The sequence below is a fragment of the Salvelinus fontinalis genome, chromosome 7 (genome assembly GCF_029448725.1).
Source record: "Salvelinus fontinalis isolate EN_2023a chromosome 7, ASM2944872v1, whole genome shotgun sequence".
NCBI lineage: Eukaryota > Metazoa > Chordata > Actinopteri > Salmoniformes > Salmonidae > Salvelinus > Salvelinus fontinalis.
In genome coordinates this window covers 15,879,707-15,894,267 of record NC_074671.1, presented here as the reverse complement: position 1 = coordinate 15,894,267, position 14,561 = coordinate 15,879,707, and the positions used below count along the sequence as shown (strand labels likewise).

General features: G+C 47.7%; 3 protein-coding genes across 5 annotated transcripts in view; 1 reads left to right on the top strand and 2 right to left on the bottom strand.

The window, feature by feature from the left end:
- Nucleotides 1-98: 98 nt before the first annotated feature.
- LOC129858903 (spidroin-2-like) lies at nucleotides 99-3,936 on the bottom strand. Its single transcript, XM_055928133.1, has 2 exons — nucleotides 3,922-3,936; nucleotides 99-1,709 (listed from the first exon to the last, which is right to left on the bottom strand). Exons 1-2 carry the CDS (start codon nucleotides 3,934-3,936, stop codon nucleotides 99-101), a joined length of 1,626 nt encoding a protein of 541 aa, XP_055784108.1.
- A 5,493-nt stretch (nucleotides 3,937-9,429) lies between these two features.
- cdk5r2a (cyclin dependent kinase 5, regulatory subunit 2a (p39)) lies at nucleotides 9,430-11,638 on the bottom strand. Its single transcript, XM_055928411.1, has 2 exons — nucleotides 10,752-11,638; nucleotides 9,430-10,678 (listed from the first exon to the last, which is right to left on the bottom strand). Exons 1-2 carry the CDS (start codon nucleotides 11,172-11,174, stop codon nucleotides 10,148-10,150), a joined length of 954 nt encoding a protein of 317 aa, XP_055784386.1. The 5' UTR covers nucleotides 11,175-11,638; the 3' UTR covers nucleotides 9,430-10,147.
- A 1,875-nt stretch (nucleotides 11,639-13,513) lies between these two features.
- LOC129859061 (formin-like protein 2) overlaps nucleotides 13,514-14,561 on the top strand; it is a gene marked incomplete at its 3' end in the record, with an annotated part of 24,355 nt that continues 23,307 nt past the window's right edge. For 2 of the 3 annotated variants that reach the window (XM_055928409.1, XM_055928408.1), the window contains 1 exon segment: nucleotides 13,514-14,561. This exon segment is cut by the window's right edge and continues 1,380 nt beyond it. 3 annotated transcript variants of the gene reach the window in all.

Here is a 14,561-nt window from a genome sequence, read left to right as displayed (position 1 = left end):
GGGACCATAGAGGGTAGGGGCTAGGGGTTGTTTCTGGATGGGGCCATAGAGGGTAGGGCCTAGGGGTTGTTTCTGGATGGGGCCATAGAGGGTAGGGCCTAGGGGTTGTTTCTGGATGGGCCATAGAGGGTAGGGCCTAGGGGTTGTTTCTGGATGGGGCCATAGAGGGTAGGGCCTAGGGGTTGTTTCTGGACGGGGCCATAGAGGGTAGGGCCTAGGGGTTGTTTCTGGACGGGGCCATAAAGGGTAGGGCCTAGGGGTTGTTTCTGGATGGGGCCATAGAGGGTAGGGCCTAGGGGTTGTTTCTGGATGGGGCCATAGAGGGTAGAGCCTAGGGGTTGTTTCTGGACGGGGCCATAAAGGGTAGGGCCTAGGGGTTGTTTCTGGATGGGGCCATAGAGGGTAGGGCCTAGGGGTTGTTTCTGGATGGGGCCATAGAGGGTAGGGCCTAGGGGTTGTTTCTGGACGGGGCCATAAAGGGTAGGGCCTAGGGGATGTTTTTGGATGGGGCCATAGAGGGTAGGGCCTAGGGGTTGTTTCTGGATGGGGCCATAGAGGGTAGGGCCTAGGGGTTGTTTCTGGACGGGGCCATAGAGGGTAGGGCCTAGGGGTTGTTTCTGGATGGGGCCATAGAGGGTAGGGCCTAGGGGTTGTTTCTGGATGGGGCCATAGAGGGTAGGGCCTAGAGGTTGTTTCTGGATGGGGCCATAGAGGGTAGGGCCTAGGGGTTGTTTCTGGACGGGGCCATAGAGGGTAGGGCCTAGGGGTTGTTTCTGGACGGGGCCACAGAGGGTAGGGCCTAGGGGTTGTTTCTGGATGGGGCCATAGATGGTAGGGCCTAATGGTTGTTTCTGGAAGGGGCCATAGAGGGTAGGGCCTAGGGGTTGTTTCTGGACGGGGCCATAGAGGGTAGGGCCTAGGGGTTGTTTCTGGATGAGGCCATAGAGGGTAGGGCCTAGGGGTTGTTTCTGGATGGGGCCATAGAGGGTAGGGCCTAGGGGTTGTTTCTGGATGGGGCCATAGAGGGTAGGGCCTAGGGGGTGTTTCTGGACGGGGCCATAGAGGGTAGGGCCTAGGGGTTGTTTCTGGACGGGGCCATAGCGGGTAGGGCCTAGGGGTTGTTTCTGGACGGGGCCATAGAGGGTAGGGCCTAGGGGTTGTTTCTGGACGGGGCCATAGAGGGTAGGGCCTAGGGGTTGTTTCTGGACGGGGCCATAGAGGGTAGGGCCTAGGGGTTGTTTCTGGACGGGGCCATAGAGGGTAGGGCCTAGGGGTTGTTTCTGGACGGGGCCATAGAGGGTAGGGCCTAGGGGTTGTTTCTGGACGGGGCCATAGAGGGTAGGGCCTAGGGGTTGTTTCTGGAAGGGGCCATAGAGGGTAGGGCCTAGGGGGTGTTTCTGGACGGGGCCATAGAGGGTAGGGCCTAGGGGTTGTTTCTGGACGGGGCCATTGCGGGTAGGGCCTAGGGGTTGTTTCTGGACAGGGCCATAGAGGGTAGGGCCTAGGGGTTGTTTCTGGACGGGGCCATAGAGGGTACGGCCTAGGGGTTGTTTCTGGACGGGGCCATAGAGGGTAGGGCCTAGGGGTTGTTTCTGGACGGGGCCATAGAGGGTAGGGCCTAGGGGTTGTTTCTGGACGGGGCCATAGAGGGTAGGGCCTAGGGGTTGTTTCTGGACGGGGCCATAGAGGGTAGGGCCTAGGGGTTGTTTCTAGACGGGGCCATAGAGGGTAGGGCCTAGGGGTTGTTTCTGGACGTGGCCATAGTAGTAAGACTTGGGCTGGTATTCATGAAGCCTCTCAGGTTAAATAAAAAGTCAAACTGATCCCAGATCAGTACTCATACACTGGGACACTTAATGAAAATGAGGCCTAAGTTCTGACCACCACTTGGGGGAGCTAGAGTCCACTAAATAAAGTCAGGCTCTGTACCAATACTTACAGATGCATCCTTCCTTCCTTCCTAGAGGTAATCATTGATTGGTAGGTAGATACGTGAGTGGGAAGAGGGTTGGAAGGAAAGAAAGAAGCAATGTCAGTCAGGCGCGAGGGGCAGCTCACCCAGGCTTTGTACAAATATTGGTGTGAGTTCCTTCCCTACTGTATAGTAATATAAACTCCCCTATGTATTTATTTGGACAGTGAAGCTAAATCTTTACATGTATCTTTATACTCCAGCATTTTGGATTTGAGATCAAATGTTTTATATGAGGTGACAGTACAGAATGTCACCTTTTATTTGAGAGTATTTATACATATCTGTTTACTATTTAAATATGTATGCACTTTATGTATCTAGTCTCCCCATTTGGAGGTGTCAAAAGTGTTTGGACAAATTCACTTATAGTGTAAATTGAGTCAACAGTTTAGTATTTGGTCCCATATTCCTAGCACACAATGACTACATCAAGCTTGTGACTCTACAAACTTGTTGGATGCATTTGCTGTTTGTTTTGGTTGTGTTTTGGATGATGTGTTTTGTATTAGGCCGTCATTGTAAATAAGAAATTGTTCTTAACTGACTTGCCTAGATAAAAAAAGGTTAAATAAAAAAATCTAAAATAATGTATCTAGTCTCCCCATTTGAAGGTGTCATAAGTATTTGGACACATTTAACTTGTACTTTATTAAATAGAATCAAAAGGTTAGTATTTGTTCCCATATTCCTAGCATGCAATTACTACATCATGCTTGTGACTTGACATTTGGATGCATTTGCGTTTCGGATTATGTTGTGTCCAGTAGAAATGAACTGTACATAATGTATTGTGTCATTCTTTCTTGTAAATAAGAATAGAATATGCTTCTAAACAATTCTACATTCGTGTGGATGCTACCACGATTACGGATAATCATGAATGAATAGTGAATAATGATGAGTGAGAAAGTTACAGCTGCACAAAGATCATGCCCCCAAAACATACTAACCTCTCACCATTACCAAATAACAGGGGAGGTTAGCATTTTTTGGGGGGGGTATGATATTTATGCCTCATTATTCACGATTCATTAATGATTATCCATAATCATGGTAGCATCATGTAGAAGTGTTCAGAAACATATTATATTCTTATTTACAATAAAAGTGACTCCAAAATAACACAATACATTATTTACCATTTATTTCTACTGGGCACAACATTTTTTATTTAACCTTTAATTAACTAGGCAAGTCATTTAAGAACAAATTCTTATTTACAATGACAGCCTACCCCGGCCAAACCCGGACGACGCTGGGCCAATTGTGCGCCGCCCTATGGGACTCCCAATCACAGCCGGATGTGATACAGCCTGGATTCAAACCAGGGACTGTAGTGACGCCTCTTGCACTAAGATGCAGTGCCTTAGACCATTGCGCCACTCGGAAGCCCATAAAGTGCATTCCCAGCACTCATAGGGGAGTGCGTGACATGATTAGGTTTGGCTGCTATATTCAAATAGCTTTGAAAAGCTTCCTTCCAACCTAGGAAAAAACACGACGTAAAACAACTCTGAGCCCACGTCAACGGCCTGACGATTCATTCATAACCTCATGGAAATAGGTGACATAATGATTACAATGGTGTAGGGGTTATATCTATCTATCTAGCTCTCTCTCTCTCACACACACACACACAACACACACACACACCTCCCTGAAGCATATAGTAAGTTCAACATCTTTCCATCCTCTTCCCTCTGTTTCCAACCGACCAACCTTATCAGCTCTATGTTAAAGAGCAACTGCCTACGAGGGAATGAAAAAGGGGTTTTGTCTAGAAGGGATAGAGCTTTTGTCAAAATTGACTTTTTGTAGCAGGTTTAAGAGAACTTACATAGCAGGTTAGGATAATTAGGTTAAGGGAAAGGGATAGCTTAAATGCCCCCAAAAAACAATCTACTTTTGACGGCAAATTTGACAAAAGGTGTACCATGAAGGTGTACCAAAAGGTGTACCATGTATACGAAGCTCTTCAGACAGGACCGGAACACCTAAAATGGAGTAGAACAACCCAACTCCTCCTCTCGCCCCGCCCCTCTCGGATCCTGGCCAATTCCATCGCGAGGGAGTGTGTTGCCCAAGTAGAAATTAATTTAGAAGTTGCCCGTAGGCACAGATCTAGGTTCAGTTTACCCTCCCCCAAATCCTAACCTCAACCAAAAACTGACCTTAGATCAGCGTCTAGAGTTCATATAGTCCTGCAGCAGGTGTATCCGGGAAGAGTCAAACCCCCAACCCTTCTCGGGTTCTCGGTGTTACACCACCTATAAATCCAGGACACTGGCTCGAGTAGGGTCTGAAGGCTATACCCACCCATGAGAGAGAGGACGTCACGGTTCTGACCAACAAGGCATCGACATCGCCAGCTGTGCACCTTCAATCCAGGCAAGTGAGTCTAATAGGATAGGCTATATATGTTGCCCAAAAGTTTTATTTTCACAATCTGCTTTATGAAATACCTTTATGCAAAATAAAATAATCTGCTGCTTCGAATAAACAGCTTTTGGTCAGCATCAACTCAACTTGATTTGATTTATTTTAGCCTAGCGGTACATCACCAATGACAACTCCATAACTCCGTCTCTGGACTTTCCCATGGAGTCTATTCTGTCTGTGTTTGCCAAAATGTTTCCCTCTCGAGAAGGTGAGCACCATTCCAAATGGAGAGAGATATGCACCTGCCTCACGCTGAGCCACGCGCACAATACATGATGAAGATGACGTTTTGTTCGTTCGGCTCGCGTGAAGCAGGTGCAGGATCACTGCGTGAAAACATGGAAGCAACAAAAACAAAGCAAACGGGAAAAGGGATGAAGTTCAAATAAATGTGAATATCATTTGAAAAGGCGCTATAAGCATGTAATCCATCGACCACTCATTAGAGATTAGCCGGCTCTACACAATTCCCGTGGGGACAAGTAATTGGATCAGAGCCCAGTTTTGAGCAGATAGGCTACCAACGCAGGCATAGAGGCCTGTATAGCTGTCGCATAGACATATAAAAGAAAAACTCTGAAATGACGTCTTCTACTTTTTTCTTTGTGTGGAGCAGGTGGGCACTATCTGCATGGAAGCCGAGTTGTAATGGCCGTTGCGTGCCTGTTCATTATTTAGTAAATATTGACATTGAATTTTATCTCGTGGGCAGAGAGAAGAGGACCGGGGACGTATGCTACCACGGAGATCCGATTCCCTTCCAACAGTGTGGGTGAAATGGCACGGTAATAGTAGAGTAGTCTGATGGAGGAATCGGTTAAACATTAACGGGCCGTGCGTGCGGCCTGGCGGACACAGCGGAGAGCTCTCCAACCGGACCAAATGTCTGACAACGAACTACGTTTAATAAAGTCTAATAAAATGTATTTAAAGTAAGATGAATAATAGGCCTATAATGACACACACACAAACACATGGTGACTTGCTGCCTGGGGTGTGTGTGCGTGCACATTGGTAGGTGTTATTGCTGCCTGAGGGGTGTGTGCTTTTAACAGACAGTCAAATGTGTCACAAATTTAACATGCAAACACCCTGGGAGTTCCTGATTGTCAAATAGGTTGTGTTCCACGTTTTTGATTGGCCCTCATATGAGATAGAAAGGAGATAAGAGAAACCCTGAGGCTTTAGGCCTACCTCTCTCTCTCTCTCTCTCTCTCTCTCTGTCTCTCTGTCTCACTCTCTTGTTCTCTGTCTCTCTGTCTCACTCTCTTGTTCTCTGTCTCTCTCTGTCTCACTCTCTTGTTCTCTGTCTCTCTCTTTCATCTCTCTCACACACACACCGTCTGTCTGAGTTTGGTTGGCAGGAGTCTGTTTTTCACATTTGCTCTTTAGGAAGATTAGTTTCCAGGCTAACATGTGGTTGCTTGGTAACGGGTGGCGCAGGTCATTTCCACCTCTGCTCACTATTCAAACAGCCTGACCTTACAGGGGAGCAGGACAACACTCACACAACGCTGAAACAACACTCACACAATGCTAAAACAACTTCACTCAAAATGATAACAAAACTGTGTGTGTGTGTGTGTGTGTGTGTGTGTGTGTGTGTCAGGACAACACTCACACAACACTGAAACAAAACTCACACAACGCTGAAACACTCAAACAACATAAAACAACTTCACTCAAAATGATGACAACAACTGGTATTGGAGCTGCTGGCTGCTGTGTGTTTGGTCAGAGGAGGTCATGAAATAATCCTGTCTGCTTTCGACAACTTTAAAACAGTAAGTTGTGTATCTGTGCGTATCTGTGTGTGTGCCCAGATGTTATCAGGTAAGGTCATGCAAATGATGCATTTGCCAGTGAAATGGGACTAACTGCTATAGAGGGTGAAGGACTGAAGGTTTTAAGTGTTGAGGGAGTAGTTAAATAGTTATGTTAGTTAATGTCACACACACACACAAACATATACACACACACACACTGTGACTCCTTTTAGGACCACTAGGTGGAGGCATCAGCTCATAGATACAGAGCACTTAGCATTCCATGACAAATATTCAAATTCTTACCAGAAATAGAACCTTTGTTGCCAACATGGCAGCCTTCATAATGACAGTAGGCTATAAATTAAACAACGTTTTCCAAACTCTGTGAAGGCCCATCGCTATGCTACATACAGTATGTGTTTTCTATGAGTCTGGGGCCCATATTAATAAAGCTGATCAAAGGCCCAGTGCAGTCAAAAATGTGATTTCCCTGTGTTTTATATATATTTCCAAACTGAGGTTGGAATAATACTGTGAAATTGTGAAAATGATGATGCCCTTTTAGTGTAAGAGCTGTTTGAAAAGACCACCTGAAATCGCAGTCTGTTGTGGTGGGAGGGAGTTTCAGCCAGCCTGGTGACCCGGGCGAGAATTTAGTTAATAGATCAATAAGAAAGAGAGTTCCAAACCTTTCTGCCAATACCAGCTAGTTTTCAGTCCCCCCCACCCCCCACCACTCAGACCACTCCCAGACAGTCCTAGCTAAATTCTAGCTTGAAAAATTGCTCTATGCTAAGAAGCTATTTTAGTTTATTTTTGACTATTTTAACTGAAAACAATCACAGTAAGGTACTTCATTTTTACCCAGAAATGATTTGACATTGAGATTAAAACAGCTGCATTGGACCTTTAAAGAAGGAGTGCTGATCTAGGATGAGTTTTGCCTTATTAGATCATATTGAATCCACTGATCCTGGATCAGCACTTCTACTCTGAGATAGTTTGTGAATAAGGCCTCTGACCTCCTCTCAGAAGTACACCTGCTTTAATGATGAAAGCTGAATGTGTCCGGTTTCTTCTGTGTCTAACATGCTCACTGGTTAACATAACTGTCCAGGGAAAATCTAACTTTTAGAAGTTCACATTCTGTTAACTCATACCCAAATAATGTTGTTGACTCATCCTATACTCGTATTTGTGGCCAAAGCATAAATTGGAGGGGGAAAAAAACACTTTAAAAATCCCACCTCAAACTTGTATCTCAAACAGACTGGTTTAAAAAATGCTTGCTATTTACACATAGAGGATGATGTCATCCTCCTGAGGAGGATGAGCTGGCCAATCAGTAGTCTACTTGCGTGAATATTTTTAATGGCCGGTGTATGTCCACACCGTTCTGTTGTTGGGGTAAACCCACACCATTCCTACACAGAAAAGCAGATTTTTAGCATACTTAATTACAATTTTTTAGGAAGGAAAACTATTTAACTCATATTGTCATTAATTATAGGTCATATTTCATAGAAATCCAGAAACACTGGACAATTACTCTTTCTCTTTTAGCCCTATGCTCTGTTATTGTAAGGAGTCACCTTTGGATGCAATGAATTGTTAGACATTGTAACAATACAAGTATTATGCCTTATAATGTGTATATATATATATAAGCCTACATTATGAGCAGATGAGATGTGTTCATCTTTGCCATAAGTCACCTCTGTAGTAAGCTAATAATTTAATATTGATTCTCTCTCCTCTCTCTTTCCTTCTCTCTGCAACCTGCTGCCTCCGCGGCGTCTCCATGGTAACCCGTGTTTGGTAAGCTGGTGCTGATGGTGTGAAGTTGCATAACCGGTTTTCCCCCTTAATCGACACAAACAGTAGCCTACATCACATCAAAGAAATATTTTGTTTTTGCACCTATGGAGATGAAAAAGGCCTATCCTAGCCGCCCAACAAAATTAGTGGGAATAAAATAGGCTAAATGAAGAAGCGTGCCTCTTTGGGAGATGAGGAGTAGCCTATGTATAAGCTAATAACTCCAAACCATTAGCATTATTTTAACACATATTTATTGTAGCTTGATCAGGATCTGTTTCCTGATCAGGCTACAACAAATATGTGATATGAGTTTGAGGAGGTTTAGAGAACACGAGTTTTGTATATTTTCTATATTTTTGCTTCATGGCCATGTGAGCTGGTGTAAAGTCTCTCTCGCTCTCTCTTTCTCCGTCCTCTCTCTGTCTGTCTTTCTTATCCCCATTGCTGTCTCGGTTGTTGCCTTGGAGACGGAACGGGAATGCAGCAGCGGCTGGAGAGAAAATGTAGAATTCCACCTTCCCCCGGCTCGCGCCTCCGCAGTATCTCCCCTCCTCTCTTCTCCTTCACAGCTCCACTTCTATCAGACTGCAGCAAAACTCATCCAATCACCTGCTTGGAAAACTGCACCACGTGGTCCGTCTTCCTTTATTCACAAATTTTGGGGGTTCTAGCTCTGCGCTCGAGCTGATGAGTCATCATAGAATGGCAACACACACACAGATGGAGATAGTGATGAGGAGGAGAAGAAGGAGGTGGTGTTGATGATGATGGAGATGATGACGATGATAAAAAAGATGATAAGGGTGAAGATGAGATCACTGTTAAACTCCAGTAGACTACATTATCACACTCCCATGCAGCGCGGTTTCAGCACCACTCGATTTCAGCACCATGGACAGCGACAATAAGAAGGCCTCGCATTCATCCAAGGGCCGCCTGCCGCTGAGATCACGACTCCAGTTTTTCTTTCTATAAAAAGCCCACCAATAAACGTTGATTTTGTCCATTGAGCAATAGGTCTATAGAGGTTCTAAATCTGAGTATGAACGCAGTGTTGAGCTGCATGGCTTGATGGTCTATCTCATCTGAACTTTGATTGACTCGTGTTTGACCTATAGCCTCGTTGACCAGGCCATAACACAGCTGGGGACATTATGTGCCCACAGACGTCAGTACCAGCCCGGCTGTTGCATGTTGCTTCACTGTAGTAGGCTATTGGCTAGCCTTGAGGGGTTTCCAGAGTCGTAGGTTTATAATCAGTCCTAGAGATGGTGTTGCTCTGGGTCTAGTAAAACTAAAGCGGTCCATAAAGTCTACACCTCTGATTATTACATACAGGGCTAACTTTCAGCGTTCGTCATAATGCATTTTCTTCAGCACATTAATCACAAGGCAATTCAATTAAACATTGCTGGGAGGCACGGGGACCGTTTGTAACGATTTATACTTGTATTTTTGAATGTGCAATATATAAAACAGAACGTTTTATAATACCATAGTAACAGTTGCCACATGTTAACGGTAAAGAATCCCGTTGGTTTGAAGTGGTAAAATAGTACATTCAACGTTCAGAGGGGGTGGGGGGCAGGCAGCGTCTCTCGCGCCACTGAGTCCAGTACCTTGGAGAGCACGGTGTCGTTCCCCCTCTCATGAAACGAATATATACATTTTCCCCCAAAACACTGACGCGCTATAAGCTATCACTTTAGTCCACCGTATAATAGCCTATCCATTTCTCAAAAGCCACAATAACGGTACAATCAGAATACTTTTTATACAGCATGCAGTAAAGTTAACTATAGCTATCCCTTTCCGCCCAACATCCCGTGTAGTGTCCGTTAGATTCCCCGAGCTTTGACTGAACACATGACACGACAGTTCGGTAACGGGGCGAGGTGAAGCTAGGCGTGTGACTGATTCCTCCTGATTCCAGACTCAGGCTCCTGATCAAATCCCCGTCGTGCGTTTGACCGGTTCACCAAGCGTATACATTCAATCCCCGCTCAAACAAACGGCGGATGTGTGGTTGGTGTCCGCGACCGTATCCTAAACCAAATTCCCCTCTCTCTTTCTCTCTCTCTCTCTCTCTCTCTCTCTCTCTCTCTCTCTCTCTCTCTCTCTCTCTCCTCCCCTCATTCAGTTATTAACGATCCAACTCGCTTATCCGTTTCCCGTCTTTCTCCTTCTCCTTCTCCTTCTTCTCCTTCTCCTTCTCCTTCTCCCTTGACCCTCCCTCGTTCTTCAGGTCCTGGAACACCTCGGTAAAGTAGTGCGGGTCTGCGTTTATCCTCAGCATTGGCCCGCTCATCCGGTCAATAAGACCAAGGGCCCGCTCCCAGAAGGCCTCCCGGCTGGACTCCACCAGGAACGGCTTGAGCGGGTAGGAGATCTCGTTGCCCATGTAGGAGTAGGCCAGGTACAGGCAGGTGAGGAAGGTTGCCTGCAGCTCGTATTCAGACACCGTGTCTTCCTCCACGGCCTCTCGGCAGAGCAAGTAGACGAAGACCAGGTTAGCCGGGGTGATGAAGCCCTGGTCCTGCCAGCCCTGCACTAACAGAGCCCGGTCCACGTTACGGAACCACAGGATGACCTCATTGGCCGTGAGCTCTTTGAGCTTGAAGCAGCGGCGGCAGAGAAAGTCAGAGAGACACCTCAGGAGCTCGCCGGTGGACGCCTGGAGGATGAACAACACAAACAGTTAGGCACACACACACACACACACACACACACACACACACGTTACCCACCTGCACCACCACCCTCCGAGGGGAGATGAATAAGCGTCCATTCTGGGTCTGCCGCCGGGTCTGGTCCGGTACTGTAGGAACAGGCACAGGAATTGGCCCCGGTTTGGGCCCTGTCGGTTTTCGGTCGAGTATTCCGTTGGACGGTTGTGATTTCTTGATGTTGTCGGTGTTGAGCTGGTCCACCAAGGGGTCGGATTTGGCCTTGCTGGCCTCGGGTTTGGGGTTCACCTTTTTGGCATTCTTCTTCTTGGCCGATGCGGCTACCAGCCGCTTCCACGTCAAAGCATGGAGCAGCACCGAGTGGCGCTTCTTTAGGCTCTTCTCCTGTGGTTTCCCGCCGGTCGCAAGGTCCGGTTTCTCGTCCACACACACACCGCCCGCTGCCTTCCTTGACCTCGGCGACAGAGATAGAACAGTACCCATGTCTGCAGCGAGCAGCGCCTTCCAACACACGGAGCTTCCCGAGCTTTGTGTCCCAATCCGTATCGATGGGTGTTCGAATAGTTTAATTAAAGTTCACACACACAGCTACATTGACTGTTTGACCGCGGAGAGTCCAGAGATGTCCAGAGGTGTGTGATGCTCGGTGATTCCAGCAATATGCGCGAGATTCACTCACACATTTCTCTCTCTCTCTCTCTCTCTCTCTCTCTCTCTCTCTCTCTCTCTCTCTCTCTCTCTCTTTCTCTCTCTCTCTCTCTCTATGACTCTCTCTCTATTGAACACACAGTCTTCCTCTCTCTCTCACTCTCTCCCTCTCTCTCCTTCTATCTCTATCACACACACGTTCACGAATCACGATCACACACACGCTGTGCCACTCCTTCTGTCGCAGCGCAGCGCGCGGCACGCAGCTTTTGGTATGGACAGGGGCCGGTAACTGCAGGTGCGCGAGAGATGCTGCCGGTTAAAAAGCGTTAACCGGGAGTTACAGCTCCAAATATCCAACCAGAGAGGATGGTGCTTAGATTGACAGCTTATTCGACCAATGTGTGTGCATGTGTGTACGTGCGTGCGTGCGTGCGTGTATGATGCCCTCCATATCTCCAGCTTGTCGTGTGTTAAAACAGGCTGCAGATGTTCATGGGGGAGAGAGAAAGAGAGAGAGAGATAAGAAGGTGAGAAGGACTCACAGGAGGAAGAGTGAGGGAAGGAGGGTGAGAGATGAGAGGCAGATGGAGAGAGAGGGAAGGAGGGGGAGAGAAAAGAGGCAGATGGAGAGAGAGGGAAGGAGGGGGAGAGAAGAGAGGCAGGTGGAGAGAGGCAGATAGGTGAGAGGGAAGGAGGGGGAGAGGAAAGGAGGATAGGGGAAGGAGGATGGGGAGAGGAGGATAGGGGAGAGGAGGATCGGGGAGAGGAGGATAGGGAAAAGGAGGATGGGGAGAGGAGGATAGGGAAGAGGAGGATAGGGAAGAGGAGGATAGGGAAGAGGAGGATGGGGAGAGGATAGGGAAAAGGAGGATGGGGAGAGGAGGATAGTGAAGAGGAGGATAGGGATGAGGAGGATAGGGAAGAGGAGGATAGGGAAGAGGAGGATAGGGGAGAGGAGGATAGGGGAGAGGAGAATATGGGAGAGGAGGATATGGAAGAGGAGGATAGGGAAGAGGAGGATAGGGAAGAGGAGGATAGGGAAGAGGAGGATAGGGAAGAGGAGGATAGGGATGAGGAGGATAGGGGAGAGGAGGATAGGGAAGAGGAGGATAGGGATGAGGAGGATAGGGGAGAGGAGGATAGGGGAGAGGAGGATAGGAGAGAGGAGGATAGGGAAGAGGAGGATAGGGATGAGGAGGATAGGGGAGAGGAGGATAGGAAGAGGTGGATAGGGATGAGGAGGATAGGGAAGAGGAGGATAGGGATGAGGTGGATAGGGATGAGGAGGATAGGGAAGAGGAGGATAGGGAAGAGGAGGATAGGGAAGAGGAGGATAGGGAAGAGGAGGATAGGGAAGAGGAGGATAGGGAAGAGGTGGATAGGGATGAGGAGGATAGGGAAGAGGAGGATAGGGAAGAGGAGGATAGGGAAGAGGAGGATAGGGAAGAGGAGGATAGGGAAGAGGAGGATAGGGAAGAGGAGGATAGGGAAGAGGAGGATAGGGAAGAGGAGGATAGGGAAGAGGAGGATAGGGAAGAGGAGGATAGGGAAGAGGAGGATAGGGAAGAGGAGGATAGGGATGAGGAGGATAGGGGAGAGGAGGATAGGGAAGAGGAGGATAGGGATGAGGAGGATAGGGGAGAGGAGGATAGGGGAGAGGAGGATAGGGAAGAGGTGGATAGGGATGAGGAGGATAGGGAAGAGGTGGATAGGGAAGAGGAGGATAGGGAAGAGGAGGATAGGGATGAGGAGGATAGGGAAGAGGAGGATAGGGGAGAGGAGGATAGGGGAGAGGAGGATAGGGAAGAGGAGGATAGGGAAGAGGTGGATAGGGATGAGGAGGATAGGGAAGAGGTGGATAGGGAAGAGGAGGATAGGAAGAGGAGGATAGGGAAGAGGAGGATAGGGAAGAGGAGGATAGGGATGAGGAGGATAGGGAAGAGGAGGATAGGGATGAGGAGGATAGGGAAGAGGAGGATAGGAAGAGGTGGATAGGGAAGAGGAGGATAGGGATGAGGAGGATAGGGAAGAGGAGGATAGGAAGAGGTGGAAATGGTGGATGAGAGGAAGGGGGAAATAATCTGGTGGTGGACATAACTGCTTCTATCTCCTTTCTCCTTCAACCTCCCTCCCTCCCTCCCTCCCTCCCTCCCTCCCTCCCTCCTGTCACACTCCACTCTCTCTCCTCCCCGCCATCTCTGTTTGCTCATTACCCCATCCATCCATCCATTCTCACTCCCTCACCCTTCTCCTCCTCCCTCCTTTTTCCTCCCCTCTCCCTCATTTGTGTTCAACTGGTTCTACCCTTCTGCCCAGGTGTTAATTTGTTCACTTCCCTTGGTGGAATTAAAAGGACTGGTAAAAGAGACATGGTGGGAACTCCCTCTAGTCTGGCCCATGTTTACATGAATCCAACACTTTGAACGTCTGGGAAGGGCTGCACACTTCGGAGAAAAAGGTGGAGATTTGGGACTGAGGGAGAGAGGTGTGTTAGCTGTGAGAGCCAGTCGAATGCTTTTAAATGTGTGGGGAGGGGCTCACACATCTGGGAGAAAAGTGGAGATTTGGGATGCAGAGAGAGGCGTGTGAGCTGTGAGAGCCAACCAGAGGCAACCCTCCCTCCACAGAGCAGAGCGCTGCATCACGACACCACCTCCTACTGCATGGCTTTATGGCCAATGCAGCCTTTATGAGACTTTCATCATCATTTTGCTCTTTCCAAATACACACCCAGCTAACAGGGTGGCCAATAATGGCAGCCACCCTGTGCCTCATGCATGGTATTGCACTTCCATTGCTAAACAAAAATCACTTTCTCACTGACCGAATCAGATAGGTTTAATACACGTGTTGTCCACAAGAGGTCATGCGCACACCGTGATGGTGAAGGCCCCCATCTGTTCAGATATCAGTCAGAAACGGGGACAAAGGCGGCTTAGCAGGCGTGGATTCAGGATGATATGACACTACAGGCCCCGAATACGTTTCTGCTGACTTTTTCATTTGCAAACCCCTGACTATATGAGATATAGGCCCAAGATGTTGGGGATTTGTAGCCTACTGACCACACACGTTTGTAATTAAAATGAAGGCCTATATTTTTGATGTATTGTATCTATGTATTTTCAATGTTATTATGAATAAAACTGTTTTGATACTTGTGGGTCTAGTAGGTCGTACTATTAGGTCTTGCTATACGCATTTCTTGGCCATAGCCAT